The following is a 19,961-nucleotide window of genomic DNA, read 5'->3' on the forward strand; positions in this document are numbered from 1 at the left end:
GAAACCATTACTTTGAACACCCAAAATTTTGACTAATTTTCATGTGATCTGATGCAGAGAGAATAATTGTATGAGATATTTAAAAAAATAATAGTCGTACTCAAGACTTTATATTTTAAGCAATAACTCAACAACGCCGTAACCGAATTTCAAAAACCAAACATGAAATGAAATGATATCAGAATTTAACGTAGCATCTGAATATGTAATGATATTCAGGGCGTTCTATTTTAAAAAATGGAATTTTGGTTTATATATATTTTGGTATATATATATATATATATATATATATATATATATATATATATATATATATATATATATAATCTTCGAAAGCAAAATCGTTTCTGACATCAAAAAAAAATAATAATAGCTGGTGATATTGTTTACAGCTATTGTCATTGATCGTGGATATCTTGAAGATGAGTACGATTCAGTCAAGGCAGATATAGAGGAGTATCTTCTTTATGCCAAAAGCGAAATATTGAAACATGGTGGAATTAATATCCATTTTTATTCCTGGTCAGCAATCAACGTTAGGAAAGGTGAGTTTTCTATTAACTGATTGATTGCACTATACAGTATAATGCAAATATTAGCTGGGCTGAAAAATTCGTAGTCTAGCAGACAAATGGCGCTATTAGTATGGAATCCATATGATTTTTAGTTAACCCTAACCTTCAAATGACACTTGTACAAATTTCACAGTTATCTGACTATTAGTTTGATAGAACATTTTGAGTGAAGCAACTTTTGTTAGTTTGAAGAAAATGGATAAAAAGGAATTTCGTGTGTTAATGAACTATTGTTTTTGGCGAAAAAAATTGAAGTCAATGATTGGCTTGATGAACATTATTAGGACTTTGCACCAGGAAAATCTACCGTTGAGAAGTGGTTTGCGGAGTTCAAACGAGGTGAAATGAGAACCGAGGACGATGCATGCAGTTGATACCCAAAAAAGGCTCTTACAGACAAAAACATAAAAAAACACCAAAAAATTATTATTAAATGACCGCAAAATGATGTTGACCGAGATAGCTGAGGCTCTAAATATATTAAAGGAACGTGTTGGATATATCGTGCATGAATTTTTGGGGTATGAGAAAGCTCTGTTCAAAGTGGGTGCCGCGCGACCTCTCAATTGACCAAAAACAATAACGGATTGATGATTATGAGTAGTGTTTGAAGCTCTTCCACCATGAAAAACCCGAATTTATGCGTCAATATGCAACAACGAATGAAACATGGCCCGATAATTTTACTCCAGAATCAAAACGATCGTCATCTGAGTACAACGATTATGGACATACAGGATTGCTTACTTCTGCGATTTTTTTAGACACGTCATGTAATCTCGTGACGTAATAGTGGTGACTCTGGATTAATTCGGTACTGCACTTTTAAGTTAAAATAAACAAATTTCATGTAAATCCCTTTTAAAATATTATTTTTATATAGGATTAAATACTTAATATAAATGGATTAATACTAAGTAAAAATGTTTCTTTTGTGGATGATAGGGCGAGCTATTTTGCCCTTTTTAAAAGTAAGAGGTTTCATCAGTTTTTTTTATTATTTTCGTGAAAACTGTAACTCCCACAAAAATTTTGTAATGAACTTTGTTTTAGATAATAGTATTATCTAAAAAAATTTATACTAACTTTTTGTTCAATCTTTTAAGATAAACGCTTAATAATCGAAAAAATAGATAAGTAATAAACAGTTTATAGGTGTAACAACCTTTTCATTTATCTAACAGAAAATATATAATACGGTTTTTATTTTCCATTAAGAAAATGAGAAATTTAGATAGAGTAATTTAACTTAAACTTTGTTCCATAAAAGATGAAATTCATAAATCTACAATTTAATATGTGGATGGCTTAAAATTATCCAAATTTGATTCGAGTAACATTTCTGTAAGGCTCTAATATTGCGACTTGTATTCTGTAAAACTTCCCTCTCTTTATCAATTGTTGGATAATTTAGGTTAACACTAGGTACTGCAGTTTTTTTTAATTCACGACGCAAAGGCAAGTCTATTAAAAAAACATATATATTCTAAGTATTAAATTGATAGAATCAGTTTTCACCTAACAATTCATTTTCAACGACTCGTTCATAGTCATTTTCTGTAAAATATTTGGAACAAACAAATCCATTTTTGAGAGTGAATTTATCCCCTCTTTTGCATTCTTTTTGCAAAGTTGGGAAACCATATCCCCAGCAATAGGAAAAGAGAATTATACATCAGTAACACCACTTTTCTTTAAAGTCAACGACCAGGCATTTCTACTAAAAATTACAAGGTTATTTAATGGTTAGACAATTATTGCTATTACTTACAAAAATGTGAATATTTCCAATTTTTACCTTAATTCAATTTAAAAATGTTCAAAAAACAAAAAAAGGTCCACAATGGCAAAAAACAAACCTCAAAACGGAAGAAAATAACATAAGAAATATGGCGTCTACTCGTTACACCAGTTCAAAAAATGTCCAAAAGCACAAAAAAATACGACTTTCACAATAACAAATTCAATGTTTCAGAAAACTAATTGGTATAGTTAAATAAAAATTTAATCAAAATAAACAATAACAATGTAATACTGTCCGAAAATAATCCTCAAAAAATGTTAAAATAACACACAGTCTTATGGCAGCTACTGAAAGTGTCACCTGTGTTACGTCACATCTGCTCGGCGCTTGTTTATCGTGGCGATATATGTAAGTAAGCACATAATATAACTTCCTTATAATAAGAATATGAAGGTAAGTTAATCCATCAACTTGTTAACTGTTAAATGTTATAGCAACTTTGAATATTTAATTAGACTTTTCATTTACTAAAAAATTGTTGGGTATCTTGGTTTGAATTTAGGGGTTTTAAAATAGGATTAGGGGAAAAGATTTTGAGCAGTTGGCATCACTGAGTGACAGGTGCCAGACTTTCTCACTCTGCTTTCAGCTTTGGTCTTGTTAGGACGTATATGCTACCTGTGTTCTATGCGTATCGTTTGTGTGAGCTATTCTAAAACAAATTGTGAATTAGATAATGAATTTCTGTACTGTTATTTCAGAGCATTTCGTAATGGAACTCTTGACACGTTCGGTAACTTAAGGATGCCCAAAAATTAATTTGTTTATTTTATTTCCTCCTTGGAAGTAAAAAACTTCCAAAGCAATTTTGAGAATCTTATTGTAGCAACAAATGTAATTGCAGGATTTGCATCATTGTTTGAACAATTTATTTATAACCATCCATGTGAAAATTTCCCAATATCTCACCTTTTAAAGTTATATGGTAGAGTAAGATTATTTTATACATTAAAATATATAAATAGGAATTTCAAATCTCAAAAAAATATTGCCAAAAGAAGATGGAAGAATAAAATAATAATTTGGAGATACGAATAAATATTTTGAAATGAACAATTTGTATTTCTAGCATTTTCCTTATATATAATAATCACCAGCTACCCTGGAAACCTAGAAGGATCCTAAGTGGGTCAACTACATGATATTGACAATATTTCAGGAGGGTAAAAAACGTTGTGTGAACCTTTTACTAAAAAAGAATGAAAAGATTGGAGTAACAAAAGTAAGTTGATGTTTGGATAGAACTTACGTATGTATATAAAAAAATACATTTACGTTGAAAAAGAGTTCATTCTAAAATGCAAGGAGAACTTCAATTCTTATAATAAAGAACAAGCAATTCAACTGAAAGGTTAATTCCGTATAGTAATATACAAAATTACATTTATTTTAAGAGATGGTAGATCATAAAGTTTATACCAAAAAGTTGATTGCTGGACAATTTCTCCTTCATACCCCAGTTGATTGAACAATTGTATTCCTAGTGGTGATTTTAGAAATATAATTCGGCTGTTTTGTCATTTTTTTATGAAATCATGTACCCAGATAGAATGTCTGCACAATAATTATTATATCAATTGAATTTGGGTCCATTCCGTAAGGTATATCAAAATTATATGAGTATTTTGGATATAAAAAAGTTTGAGTGCGAACCTGCCCAAATCCATTTCGTGAGTCCTGTCCTCTTATCGGCAATTCCCAAAATGGCGTCTAGATACTTTTCCACATCAAAGGCGGCATGGCCAAGTGACCATCCTATGCTATGACGTGGTGAACCGACTGCAAAGACGCAACAATGGGGAATGTTCCTCAATTTGGGTTATTACAGCAAATGCAAGTTTGAACAAAATAAAAGTTGAGTTTAATTCATGAGTTTCTCAAATTCACTTCGAAAAGTATTCAAATTAATGTTTCAAATGTTGGGTTTCAATTTTTAAAGGGATTTGTTTCTAATTCAGATATTGGCAACAGCGCCTATATCAAGTTGAAATAATGTATTAAGGCAAAATATAAATTATAGTTCAATACCACCTCCACAAGCCACATAAACAACAGTTGTTTTGTTATTTATTTATATAGAGGAAGATAGGTTATTTGCACAAAATGTCATATGTGACAGAATGTCTCGGAACTCGGAACATAAGTAAACAGAACAGCGCACCTCTGAAATATGTCATCTTTGTTTGTCTCATACAGGTAACAGATTCTTTGTCCTTTATTAGCTATAACCGATGTTGCCAAATGGTGAAATAGAAACGAATCCCTTTAAATGTTGAATGCATTATTTCATTCCTCTTTTTTAAGTATTTAAATATTTTTTTAAAGAAAAAAGTTGAAATGATAAGTTTAAAATGCGTTGTTTTAGAGGTCATTTATGAAAACTACTTGATTTTCGTCAGGAGGAATATTCCCCATTGGCTAACAAAGTTATGGTATTAGTATTTTGGGTTGCGCATGGTATTGTATTCATTGACTATCTTGAAGGGGAAAAAACCATCATCAGCGACTATTACATAGCGTTATTGGAGCTTTGACAGGACGGGATTGCGGAAAAACGGCAAAATTTGACTAAAAAAGGGTCTGTTTTATCAATACAATGCACCATGCCACAAACCAATGAAAACGATGGCAAAATTGTATGAATTGGGCTTCGAATTTCTTCCGCATCCACCGTATTCTCCAGATCTGGCCCTCAGTGACTTTTTTCTCAGACCTCAAGAGAATGCGCGCTGGGAAGAAATTTAGCGCCGATGGAACTGAGGCCTATTTTGAGGTTAAAGACAAATCGTAATATAAAAATGGTATCGAAATTTTATCCTATTTTTTTTTCTATGTTAGCCTACGAACTTTTCAACCCAACCGTTATATGAAAATTTTTATTTTATGAATAACCATCATATTCCTTGTTCATTGCGATTTGGAAAAATAGCTATTCATACATAACTAAAAAGACAATTAGTTATCATCTTCCTCATCAAATTATTCTGTTCTTAGTGATATCTTGAAAAGAAATTATTACATGTTTGGCTTTCTTTATATTTCATGAAATTTTATTTGGATCGTGAAAGCTATTTTGTTATGACGATGAGTAATGATAACTAGTACTGTTATTAAATACATGAATAATTACAATATATTCAGATAATTGGTTCTTCTCTGCCAATATTTCCTCGAAACCAATACATAGACTTCAGGTACTCGTATCTTATTGAAACGATTCTTATTATCCAACTTCACAACGGTTCACTATCTTCACTATCGTTATTTTTCATTTGTTACAGACTTAACAGCAATTTTGAGCATTGCCCCATGTTCAGATACTTGGAGGCTCTTCCATTCAACTGAAGGTGAAGATTTGGTCCATATGGCAATCACAGGTGAGAAGTTATGAAATTAAACTTTTTCACGCGCGCTTGACTTGGGGAGTAAGCTGGTGACGAGAGCGTTGCGGAAAGTGTGATAGGGCGAGGCGAACGAAAACTGAGAGGGAGGTATAAGTTAGTGAAAATTGAAAGAGGGAGAGAGAGTTACGTTTCGCATATTACTGTAGGGGCAAGAGAGAGATGTGCGAGCATTTATTTACGTTCGAGTAGGCTCTGAATAATTATGGATGTTAACAAAGTAGGTGTTCAAAATGTTCACCGCGAACGTCTTGGCAACATCTTAATCTTAAATAAAACTGTCTTCTAAGATTATTTAACATATCAGACGTGACCGACCTGATCGCAAGCGTTATTCGTTCTTTTGAGTCATTCAAATCTGAAGGTTAAGTTTTGTACACATTGCTCTTTACATATCCCCATGAAAAGATATCTCATCAGATCAGGTGATCGCGGTGGCCATTTAATCCATCCTCGCATCCCTCTCCACCGATTGGGAAATGTTATATCGAGGTATTGCTGGACATTAACTTGTAATAGGGGAACCCAAGCGGGGATTTCGGGATTCACTAAAGCGCGGCAGATTAATATACAGGGGGATACCTTGTACCCGGTTAAGTACCTCCACCAAATATGAGCTCCATATATAAGGCCGCCTGTGAGGGATAAAGGATCAGATTAGTAAAAAAAATTGATCATTAGAAATTCTCGAGCGCGTCAGATTAAGGTGGGGTGAGTTAATTACCTGCTAAAAATTGTATATTCCAGTAATCTGTCAATTTGAGAGTGACGTAAAGAAAGGGGAGGGCAGCAAAGTTGTAAAGAAATAACGTCAATTCGACATTCTCGAGCGTAGCTGATTTTTTTTTATTTTGAAGGAAATAATTCAAGGATAATGAAAAATATATAATCTGACGATTTCCGCAAGCCGAAATAACAAAAATTCGTCGATAAAGTTTAATGCGTGCAGCTATGTGATACCTATATTTCCCTCTCCGAGTTTCTATTCCTCTAATCTCTATTCAGTTTTTCTCTATCTACACACATCGGAAAAGTCTAGGGATATTTTTAAAAATGGCAAGAATTTTTTTTTAGATCGCTTTAGGGAAAAAAAGTTGACGGGTGATTATTAAACGAATGTAACTTACAACAAAATTTATTAAATGGTCAAAAATACTGAGTGCGCATATAAGCAAAACTAAAAAAAAATATGGCTCTTCTTTGGCACCCCGAAAAAAAATCATAATACAAAAAAAATTGGAATCAGTACAAAGTATGGCCTCCACGCTGGTTTATTACGGCCCTACATTTATCGTGCATCGACAAAATGAGATTGTCAATGTCTTGTTGAGGTACATTTGCGATTAAAAGCTCTCTCTCTCAATTGAAACGTTGTGTGAATTTTCCCCATATGCGAAGTCAAATTAAACGGAAAGAATGGATAACTAATGGTCTAATAAATTCTATAAATACAAAAAACAAGTTATATGAACAATTGCGCATTGACCCATACAACGGCGGTTTGAGAAATCAATATAAACGATACCGCAATAAACTCAATAAGGTGATAAGAAAAACCAAAGAAAAATTTTACATAAATAAAATCAACAAACTAAAGAATAACTCAAACAAAATTTGGCAAGCTGTAAAAATGATAGATAAACCAACAAACCTAAATAAAATAAAAAATATCAAAACTAATGATGGAATACATCTAACCAATGATAAGGAAATTGCTGAATATTTTTTATCACACTACTCAAGCATTGGAGGAAAGTTGGCCGGATCCATCAGTCAGCAAGAAACCAAAATTGTAGAGAAAACAATATCCAACTCATTCTTCTTAGAAGACACCAATGAACATGAAGTTAAAAATGTAATTAATAATCTGTCTTGATAACATCAGGTCTGAAACTCTTATAGAATTCGTCGATTACCTAGCTAAACCAATTACCCATATTATAAATAGATCCATGAATACCGGTAGTTTTCCAGAAGCCTTTAAAACTTCGATAATCAAACCAATATTTAAATCCGGAAATAAAAATGAGATAATTAATTTTCGTCCCATATCATTAATCAGTCATATAGCTAAAATATTTGAGAAAATATTGAAAGTAAGAATAGATAAATATTTGAAAAAATATAAAATACTCTCTGACAATCAATACGGATTCCGAGAGGCCAGTTCAACACAAGATGCAATGATTCACCTAATGAGAGAAATTTACGAGTCGATGGATAATGGTAAACCATGTCTTTGTGTTTTTGTCGATCTGGCCAAAGCTTTTGATACGGTTTCACATAAGAAATTAATAAAGGTAATGGAAAACATCGGTTTCAGAGGGACATCGCTGAAATTATTTGAAAGCTATCTCTCTGATAGGAAACAGTGCGTTAAAATAAATGAAACACTTAGTTCTTACCGTACCATAGAATATGGAGTCCCCCAAGGAACGGTATTGGGGCCTCTCCTATTTAATATCTACTTGAATGATTTGTTTAGGGTCAATTCAGAAGGTACCATTATTAATTTCGCTGATGACACAGCCGTACTATATCGCGCTGAAACTTGGAATGAATTGAAGGACAAGGTTGAGGGAGATTTTATAAAAATTGTCAGTTGGTTTAAGAGCAGGTTGCTGACAATTAACACAAAAAAACTCACTTTGTACCTTTCTCTTATTTCAACAACAAATTGCCAAATTATACCTCGTTGGAAATCGATAATGACAATGACACAATGACTATAAATATGAAAGAACATATAAAATATCTTGGCATAATAATAGATAAAAATGTAAGATGGAGTAAGCACGCAGAATATGTTGCGAATAAAATAAGGTTTCTACTGAACAAATTTAAGTTTTTCAAAAAGATCTTTGACATAGCACAGCTACGAACATTATATTTCAGTCTAGTACAGTCCCATATCAACTATGGAATAATTGTGTGGGGAGGTATTACTGATAATCATCTCAGGGTTATAAATGTCACTCAAAAATTTCTCATTAAAATTATTTTCAATAGAGATTATACCTATCCGTCTGAAATACTTTTCGCAGAATCTAAATTTTTTACATGTAGACATCTATATTTTCAAAGTCTCGCTATGTATCATAGGAAATATGAAACAAAATTATTGTCTGTGGATCACTTGCACGATACCAGATTCAAGCACAAAACCTCAAGAATTCCTAAAGTAAGTACATCTCGAAGTCAAAGATTTCTCACATACTTGTGCCCTATTGCCTATGCAGAAGTTCCATTCGAAATTAAGTCTATTACAAGTGATAACAGATTTAAAAAAGAACTGAAATTATGGCTAACGAATATAACAATAGGTAAGATAAATGAAATATTGGAACGAAAAAAAATGAAGTAGTGATACAGAAAGAAAAATCACATGTTCTCACAAAAAATAATGTAAATATTTAAAGTATAAATGGAAATAATTTCACAATTCATGATATACACCAGCTTCATACTTATATTTGAACTTTTATTCATATGTTCTAATCCACATCTGTCATTATTGTTCACCATATTCTGTACTGTCGCAATCTTTCTGAACAAGGACTTACCTTATAGAATAGACAGCGACTCTACAGAAGTGCAGTGAACAAGGACCATATTAAGAACAGAACAGTAAATGAAATATAAGATATATGACTTTCATTTGCTATACGTATATGGTGTATGAATGATGAATGTTATGATTGACAGTTTAGTTTGTAATGTTTGTTCACTGATTCATGTTCATGATATCTTTATTTATTTTTCCCTTTCAATTGACATCACACACAAAACGTGTCAACTTGATTTATTGTTTCATTTTAATTTCTTCATTTTTTTTGTCATACACAAGCTCTATGAGCTTCAGTGGCTTGCCATGTTTATTTCTGCATTTTTTTTTTGTTTATATGTAAATGTATTCAATCTTATGAAATAAACATTATTATTATTATTATTATTATTATTATTATTATTATTATTCGTTGAAGCATTTCCCACACATGCTCGATGGGATTCAGGTCCGGTGATTGTGCTGGCCATGGCAATACATCAACTCCTTCATTGGTGAGCCAGTCAGTCACTAGACGCGCGACATGTGGACGAGCATTATCATGCATTAGGTGGAAGTTTTCACCAACAGCACCAGCAAACGGACGGACGATAGGTAGAAGAATGATGTCGAGGTACTGTCGAGCTGTGAGGGAGCGATTTGGAAAAACGAGTTCGGTTCTGCCGCCGATCATGATTCCACCCCATAGCATTACTGTACCACCTCTGTATGTGTGGACTTCCTGGACGTGTCTCAAACGTTCATTATTTCTAGGTCGTCTCCACAGTCTTACTCGACGAGAATCTGGATGAAATCCAAATCTGGATTCGTCTGTAAACAAAACTGTGGCCCAATCATTTGCATCCCAGTTTTGATGTTCTTGACACCACTCTAATCTTCTACCGCGATTGCCTCTCGACAAAGGTGGACATCTAAGTGGCCTTCTGTTTTGGAGATCTGCTTCATGCAGTCGATTTCTGACAGTATCACGACCAATGGTTACCTGGTGCGTCTGCTGCAACACGTTAACCAACTCAGGTGCTGTGATTGTCGGTTGTCTTCTTGCGGTTAACACCAAAAATCGGTCTTGAACTGCAGTTGTAGCGCGGCCTCGCCCTGGATGTTGTTCGGCTGGACTGCCAGTTTCACGGAAACGCCGCCACAATAGACTGATAACACTTTGGGAGACCCCCAAACGAAGAGCTACATCATTTTGTCGCATGCCACCTTGAAGAAGCCCTACAGCTCTATTCATCTCAGCCAATAGTAAGTGATGGCGTTCCATGTTAAAGCATAATATTTCCAGTTTAATTGCTGAGCAAGAACTGCATAGAATGTACAAACTCGACACTTTCAGATTTTTCATTTTAGCCGAAAACCTACAGTTTGTAAAAAACTTGATAAAAGATTAGTTACCGTTTTTGCAGGCTTTGTTCAACCCATATAACTCTACAGGGTAGTCGAGTGTACTAATTTAATCGAAATTAAACAACCTCATGCATTTATTTTTATGATATTTAGTATGTTATAAAAATATCCCTAGACTTTTCCGATGTGTGTATTTCTCTCTCACTCCGTCCCCACTCTGAATTCTGTTGCCATGACGCCATCACAGCTGATAACAGAGACTCGTTCGTGATAAAGATGATGATTAATTAATCAAATAATTGATGGATGTAGCCATTACTACGTGGTAGGAAATCATAATGAAGAAAAGATAAATTAAACTTTCTATGTTTTTACCACTTTTATTTGTAACTATCGTTACTGCAGTTTTGTCCTATAAGGACATTCTCAAACTTATATATTGTATAAGTTTGAAAATGTCCCTATAGGACGAACTTCATTAATTAATCAATTGAATGTGAAAAATTAAATTTTTTTGAGCATTTAAAAAAAAATATTTTCTTATAAATACAAGTATCCTACTTAAAAAACATACACTTATTTATATGCATGCTATTCCCTGAGCTTTTCAATTAATTAAGTTCAATGAATTGAAAAAAATTGAAAAAAAATATTGTTTTTGTCAGGTTAAGCGAATCCCTCTATAGTCTATATAATCATCAGATTATGAGCCAGCACGTCTAAAACATATATATATATATATATATATAAACATATAAACCATATATATCTTGATCTGACGCACTTGAGTATTTCAAAATGGCGAATTTTTTTTGCACATTATAATAATGGCCGCGAGTTTGCGTCAGATCGAAATCGTCAGATTATTGAATGAGAGCTTTTTTTTGTTGCACTTAACACCCCCATAGAAAATCTGACGCGCTTGATTAATTTTTTTTTCTTTTCACTTTTAACCCTTACGTATAACCACCCACATTATGCAAACGATCAGATTAACATACCAACATTATTAAAAATACGTAGGACATTTATGCTATCAATATCTGACGCGCTCGAGTATGTCCATGCAACAGTGTTTTTTACATATTTAAAAATCTATAACCACTTCCCCCACCGATGAAAAGGTATATATTATATAACATTTATTTCTTCTTATCATTTAAGCTTTGCAACCTAATATGTCTCAATGACGCTCGAGTAAATCCCAATTTTGCATCTTGGCTCCCTTGCTATTGGTAATGTGGTGGTGCTCCATCCTGCTGAAACCATATCGTTTTCACTGGAACTTTAGGGTTTCCTGGATCAGGATATAAATGTGGTAAAGTTGGAATGACATCATTTTGAAGTAGTGCCAAATAATTATCGCCATTCAAATTGCCCTTAATGGAAAAGGGACCAATGATATGGTTTCCTACAATCCCTGCCCAAACATTAACCTTTTGAGGGTATTGCGTGTGTTCTTCCGTTGACCAGTAGCGGTAATTTTGCCGATTTGCATGACTGTTAAGAGACAAAGTACACTCATCAGAAAACATAAGGTCTTCTAATTGGATGATATTGTTATCCAACATGTCTATCATTTGCCCACAAAAATAAGTTCTTCTATCAGAATCTTCTTCCATGAGCTCTTTTAATATGTTTACCCCGATGTATGGCTAACATTGAATGTAGTGGATGCCTGTCTACTCGATGTATGTGGGTTTTTCTCAAACTCAAGCATCAAGCATCACATCTAATATGAGTTCATCACTCATTGCATTGGCAGCTGCTTTTTTTATCTGTGAGCTACTTCCTGTTGTGTTCGGGTTTTATCTGCGTAACCAATCAATTGTAAAACTGTTATTTTATACATTTCCGTTAATCTAACCACTTATCAAACTTGAAGTTAACGATTTTTACACTTGAATAATTAAAATACTGGCAACTAATGTTGTAACATACAGAACAAGTTGACAAGGCGTTCTAAACTAACGTTGCCACGGAAATTATTTACAGTTTTTTAAAGGATACCGTTTAAAAAAACATTGCTATGGTTTTTGAAATGAGTTTTTGAGTATGTTGCAATAAATTTTGAGTGTTTGTTTGAAGGTGGTTGACAGTTATCACCCGAAGACTATTGTGGATACTAACAATCGAAACGTCGTGACGTAACTTGGTTTGGAATCTTTTAATTTTTCATTTTTTGTTAATAATATCTTGCAATTTTTAATTTTCAGTTTGTATTAATATTTCAATTTTTTTATTTTTTTGGTTGTTGCTTGTATGTTATTTCTTTGTAATTTCAGTTTTTTGTTCAATAACATTATTTTTCGGTTAATCTCTTTATTTTTTTTTACAGATTCTTTCAGGAATTCCAAATCAATTTATATTCTGTGTTAAAAATCTGTTTTGAAATCTGTTTTTCCGTTAATCAGCTGTCGCTCCCATAAGAACGACAACTCTCAGGAGTTGAGAAACTTGTGCGAGCTAAAAACTAACGAGGTCTTACCTTTTAACGTGTGATTCCTAACATGGTATATATTATATCAGACAATGGAAATCCGAACTGATGAAGTAAGTTTTGAGTGTATTTTATCGAATTTCGGTAACCACGTGATTTTAATTTATTTTATTTTAATTGTTGCAATAAACTTGGGAGCGGTAACATTTTTGAATAGAGGATGAAGAGACCTTTCAAACGATATATCACAAGCATATACTTCCCATTTAAAAAATTGGGGGTTGTATCTGTCATTCGACGGAAATTGAAGGTAGCATTTTTCCGTACCTACGTCAAATTATAATTTAAATTTGACGTGTTTCGGGATTTAGTTAAAATATGTACCGTAACCAAAATAACCAATTTATTCCATTTGGCCTTTACACACTGTAATAACAGTCAGTCGTGTGGTCTAAAGAAAGCACACTCGCTTTTTTATTCTAATGTATAATATTTTCAGATATTCCCTTGTAATATTAATAACTTTCTAATAGTTTATTCGAAACTAATTTTATTATTGTGAACTACAGTCGTACAAAACAATTCTTCCAACATTACACTGCCATAATATTTGCATTCTATCACACTTGTCATTTGTCATAATTCCCTAGCACAAGTACAGTGTGTTCGAATATAAACTTTCCATCAAATATATCAAATAATTCAATCTTCAGTAAAAATGAGTTGTTTTGATATAGGTACAAAAATATTAAAATTGTAGGAAACAATTTCAAAGATTGCTTGGGGAGAATGTGTTTGCTCCTCTATTTCGAAACTATCGTTCAACTATTTTATTGACTATTTAATAGCGAAACTATTTTTTCCAGAGTCGGATTGTCCCAGACTACCAACCGATACTTCTCTTACAGTTCCATTGATAGGTCGTGGTCAGGAATTACCACAGCTATTATTGGATCTTCGAATTGCAGGGGTATTTGAGTGGAAATCTGTAGTAATAATATACGATACAACCTTAAGTAAGTAGGTCTCATAGTTTTATAATAACGAAGATAACATACCTTCGTCGATGCTCCTTCTATGATGCCGTTGTTTATTTACTGAATTTTTATATTTGAGAAGCATATTTCCTTTTCATCTACAGTGTGGTCCACTAAGTCTGCAACAAATGGGAAACTTTTTTATTATCGATTTCTCAGAAAATTTTATTATTGACAAAAGTTGGTACATGTTCCAAAACTATACCAAGTGTACCTGAAATGGCTTTATGACAAACACCATACAGGATAGGCCAAAAAATATAAAGTTTGTTCAAGAGTAAAGTACCCTCATTTCAAAAAATATAGAAATGTTGGAGAAAAAAGTTGCTCAGAATTAAAAGTTATGTTCAGATACGAAGTCATGGCCTGCTATTCGAATTTTTTTCTTTTGGAAAATTTTGAATTACCCCCGTATGATACATATTTTTACTATTTTGATTCAATATGTATTTGAAGTAGCCACAATCAAATCAGTTTGGAGTATTTTTTATCAATTTAAAGTGTATTTGTAAAATTTACTTAGATTTGTATTTTTTTAGGTGACCGTCAACTTCATGTTTGTTGCAACGATTTTTAACAGAACTCTAGAAAAAAACAAATACTCTTTTTAACTAAGCAAATACTTTACTAACTAAATGTTCATATGAATAAACTGTCAATAAAAGTATAACATTTCTTTGATTCTGACAACAATGCCTCAACTAGAACATATATTGAAAAACAATCCAAAATCTATCGCGGATAGCCATGAACAAAAAACATATACGCCCTAAAACAATACTGTAGTTTGATAGTGTGGCTTCTTAAAACTTGCCTGTAAAACGTTTTCATATTTGTCCTTAATCAAAAATGCCTCGCCCAGTATTATTAACGTTAACTGAAAAGGCAGAATTAGTTTTAATCTGTGGTGATGGTTATAAAACAAAGCGCGAAGGTGCAAATATTTTCAACGAGCGGCATCCAGGCAAACAAATTTGCTAATCAAGTGTAAGTAGAATGTTTAAGAATTTCAAACAGACCAGCTCACTAGAATATAAACATAATACGGAGCGTACGAAACCTGTATGCACAGAAGAAAACCAGCTTGACGTACTTCAAGCAGTAGTAGAAAATCCTAGAAGGTCTAGCCAAGAAATTAGTGATTATACCGGCATAAAAAAAACCTCTGTGAAGCGTATACATAGAAACATAAGTAACATGCTTACAAACCTACATTCATTTGTACATTTCAAGAAAGGGACTATGATTTGAGATATGATTTTTCCATGTGGATTCAGAGTGAAATAGAAGAACAACGAGATTTTCATCGATGTATTCTGTTTGGAGATGAATCTACTTTTACAACAAATGGGGTTCTATCATCACAAAATTGCAGATGGTGGTCAGATGTCAACCCAAATTTTATTATTGACAACAAAAATCAATACTATCAGAAAACAAACGTTCGGTGTGGTATATTAAATGATAAATTACTAAAATGGGGATACTTAAAACAAAAAGTCTACAGAGATTGCCCCTTCAATAATGTTGATGAGCTTGAAACTTCAATACGAGTTCATTGCAGAAATATTCCCGCTAATGTGTTGCGATCTACATTAAACGAATTTTATGAACGAACAATTAAATGCATCGAAAGAGAAGGTGGACATACAGAGACGCTTCGATAATTTTTATTGTAAGCACCTGTTGAGTTGTTAAGTTAGGTACCTACTGTATTTTTCTGTACTATCGCTTATTGGTTCTTTTTTGTTCATGGCTATCCGCGATAGATTTTGACAGTTTATTCATGTGAACATTGTACTTAGTAAAGTATTTGCCTCGTTAAAAAGAGTATTTGTTTTATTCTAGAGTTCTGTTTAATATCGTTGCAACAAACATGAAGTTGACGGTTAACTCAAAAAATACAAATCCAAGTAAATTTTACAAAAACACTTTGATTTGATAAAAAATACTCCTAACTGATTTGATTATGACTACTTCAAATACATATTAAATCAGAATAGTAAAAATATGTATCATACGGGGGTAATTCAACATTTTCCGAAAGAAAAAAAAATTCGAATAGCAGGCCATGACTTTTCGTATCTGAACATAACTTTTAATTGCAAGCAAGTTTTCTTTTCAACATATTTCTATATTTTTTGAAATAAGGGTACTTTACTCTTGAACGAACTTTATATTTTTTGGCCTATCCTGTATGGTGTTTGTCATAAAGTCATTTCAGGTACACTTGGTATAGTTTTGGAACATGCACCAACTTTTGTCAAGAATAAAATTTTCTGAGAAATCGATAATAAAAAAGTTTCCCATTTGTTGCACACTTAGTGGACCACACTGTATATTTGGTAAATGAACATTATTTTTTCAACCGTAGTTTGCGCTGATCAGGCCCTATCCCCCGAAGTCCCGATACATTCGGGAAGGCACGCCAGCATCATCAACGAACACTCCCCACACCGTGGGGAGTGTTCGTTGATGATGCTGATGATGCTCCCCACACCGTGGGGAGTCTTCGTTGATGATGCTGAGAATCAAGTGCCCTGAGCAAGCGCAATGCGCCAAGAATGACAGCCTTCTGCATCTGTCCTTCTAAGATTTCTGCCTTAGTGCGGCAAGCCGGTGTGATTTTTAGATTCGAGAGTAGAAAGGGCATCATTCCACCAAGAACTCCAACTCCAATCAGATCTTGACAGAGTGGTCTGGATAGAATCTGCGGAGTACGAAAAGAAAATCTTGATATTTTATCCGCCGCTTTCCTCCTCTTTTTGGACGATATTCGTCTCGTCAGGAGGTGAAAACTCCACGACAAATATCGTCTTGTACTGGTGGTCGAGAAGGAATACATCAAGCTTATTAGCTTGTATGAGCTTGAGGGTAGGGAACGAATAGTTCCAATAAATTCGGCACTTCTCGTGCCTCACAACGGATTCAATATCCCCCGGAGCGTAGGGCAACACCGGTGTCTTGTCAATACCGTAAGAGTGCCGTATATGGTGATATAACACTCTTAGGTCTTCGTTATGTCGATGGATATAGGCCGAGGCCCCATATGCTGGATATGCTGATAGCAAGTATTTCATGATTGGATGAAAACATTTTTTTTCAGATACAGACATGACGACGCGAATTATAAAGTCACTGACTCAACCATCAAATTATGCCGCCAAAGCAACAAGTATCTCTCTGATAAAACTGAAGCGGAACATTTCCAAAACTAATCTCAAATCAATTCTATCCATGATTGATCCTAAAACTGTCGGAGGTAACTATATTATGATGTTTATTTTATCACACTTATTCAGTTTATTTCATGAATATAATGTTACGTTTTTCCCCGTGGGTTGACCAATAATTGACTACACTGAATAATCAAACTTAACTTTATTTCTCTTTAAATACAACAAACACTATTATTTGAATGTCTATCGACTCTTTGAACGCTTCGCGTAGCGCACTGTAGCTTCCACTTGACTATGTCGATATCCTCGTGGCTAGACTTTAAATATCGTAATCGAATGCCGTAGAAATTTCGCCGAAGTTCCGTCGAAATCGGTAGCATTATTCTCGCTGATTCTAGAGCGGCAGGGAACACTGTGCATTCCCGCGCTCTTAGCTACGTCACGTTTGGTTTACGGTTACCAGTGGCGGCCGGTGTTATTTTCTTTCGGGCATGATTTACAACAAAAATTATTTCACTTCTAGTTATCATTTTTTTTCTTCAGGTAACTTTCTGGTACTAGCCAGTTACTATTTGGTTGGAACCATTATGGACTATTCAAAGTCTCTAAACCTTGTTGATATCAGGAAACAGTGGTTGTATGTTATTTCTGATACTGATCGAAAATACCACGACATGCACGTGTTCCGGAATATGTTGAAAGAAGGTGACAATGTTGCTTTTATCTATAATACAACTGTGTTATCCAGCAATTGTGTGGTGAGTATGTCATGCTATGATTTACATGAAGTAGGCTACTTTCATTTTCCTCAGCTCTCAGCGGTTCAGCGCTTCAATCTTGGGAACATGAAAAAGTCGCATGGGGGTCAAATGTGGGGAATAAGGTGGCTTAGGCATGATTACGGTGTTGTTTTTGGCAAGATAATAATAATAATAATAATAATAATAAATATACTGTATTGTCTGATGATACAATAATCTTATCGACAAAGTGTAGACATTCATAAAACTTGATATATCATGGTTCACATGATATTGTCAATAAAATGTAGGACTATCAATTAATTTAATTTTCAATTGGTTATAACTAAGTATTAAAATCAATAAATTAAATAACACATATAACATATAACATACTGAGCTGATGTTAGACGTCAGTGAACACTGTCTCAAAAAATTCCGTAATACTATAATAAAGCCAGATCCAGAAGAGAAGTTTTCAATTTTTTTCTGAACACAGCATATGTTTCAGAATGTTTTATTTCTGTTGGCAGATGATTGAATATTTTGGCAGCGTTATATATGCATGATTTTTTTATTAAATTTGTTTTTGGGATTGGAAGTTTTATGCCATTTCTCTGGCGGGTGATTCCATCAGCGAACTTGTAAAGTGTTTTGTTTTTATATACTAGACAGGCAGTTTCGAGAATGAACAATGAGGGCAGAGTTAACAACTTACGAGTTTTGCATAGTTCTTTACAAGATACCCTGGGAGCCGCCTTACAAAGATAGCGAATTGCACGTTTTTGAAGAACAAAGATTGAGTTAAAATGTAATTGATAAGGATAATACTCCTTATTGATCATTCGACCATGTGGCAAAAACTCTTGATGCACCACGCCATGAAGCATTCTAGAACAACATTCTGGAACACACCCGAACATTGGAGTGATCAACTATAGTATGCAACGATTGAGAACATTCCAAAACAACTCAGGTCATTGTGAAACTATTCAGAACAGATTCGAATGCTATGGAAAGTTCTGGAACATTATGAACTATTCGAACTATTTTATGAGAGGGACTAGCGATAGTGGTATATAATAGAATATAATTTTTTTCACTAAAACATACTAACGAACATATGGATTCGTATCGAACTAACAGCGTTAAAACTGAAATACAAAAAATACAGTGTAGTATCACACATTGATGAAAAAATACTTAAAAACAGTAAAGTTGGACACTCACTGTTCATATTAGATTTATACAGGATGAAATGAACGCTTGCCATTGGGGTGTGATTATGCTCGAAGATACTTCCTCATAGAATGAAATGCTCTTTGTTTCAAAAAGACATACACTCCGTTTTTCAGTTTTTGTATATTTTCTGAATCTTAACATACTCTCAGATATTTATTGTAGCATTTAATCTGCATGAATTCGTGTGCTTTCTGTCCTAAAGCCAATCTTGAAAATGGTTGATATACCATATCCTTATTTCTATTTATTATAGTTATGAATATCCTCATTTTTGATAATATTTTCTTTTTTCTTCTCAAATCTAAGATGAGATTGTATACAGGGTATTTCAAATTCGATCCTTTCCATTGGGATCTCGCATTTACCTGACTAATAATATACCGTTGAGAAAGTTCTGAAATTCCCAGTATATCCGGAGATATCTGGAAAAAACAGAAATTTAGGAAAATGGTTCTTATTTTTTTCTGGCTTTATTTTTCGAAGGATTCGAAAATAAATTGCACTTCCACATTGCCACTTTTTCCCTGCAACACATACAAATTTTGAGAACCTTCAACACAGCATTGTTAGAGAGTTCGGAAGATTGAGGAGGAGGGAAATTAATCGTGCAGAGAATAATATTTGAAGAAGG

The 19,961-nt window shown here is 33.5% G+C and overlaps 1 protein-coding gene across 7 annotated transcripts in view; it reads left to right on the plus strand.

Annotated features, from left to right (window-relative positions):
- Positions 1-19,961, plus strand: part of Ir93a (Ionotropic receptor 93a) — a 37,026-nt gene that overhangs the window by 4,700 nt on the left and 12,365 nt on the right. For 5 of the 7 annotated variants that reach the window (XR_012467338.1, XM_074182852.1, XM_074182851.1 and 2 more), the window contains 5 exons: positions 393-545; positions 5,661-5,756; positions 13,999-14,148; positions 17,276-17,431; positions 17,892-18,106. Coding sequence is in view for 6 of the 7 variants with exons in the window: in XM_074182852.1 (XP_074038953.1) it covers positions 393-545; positions 5,661-5,756; positions 13,999-14,148; positions 17,276-17,431; positions 17,892-18,106 (770 nt within the window). In the remaining variant the exon portion in view is untranslated. Of the gene's footprint in view, positions 1-392; positions 546-5,660; positions 5,757-13,078; positions 13,246-13,998; positions 14,149-17,275; positions 17,432-17,891; positions 18,107-19,961 lie in introns of those variants that run through there. The other 2 variants (XM_074182850.1, XM_074182853.1) reach the window with 2 other exon arrangements.

This window comes from Leptinotarsa decemlineata, unplaced genomic scaffold (genome assembly GCF_025532065.1).
Source record: "Leptinotarsa decemlineata unplaced genomic scaffold, Ldec_3_MD MMD2_tig00026330_RagTag_RagTag, whole genome shotgun sequence".
Lineage (NCBI taxonomy): Eukaryota > Metazoa > Arthropoda > Insecta > Coleoptera > Chrysomelidae > Leptinotarsa > Leptinotarsa decemlineata.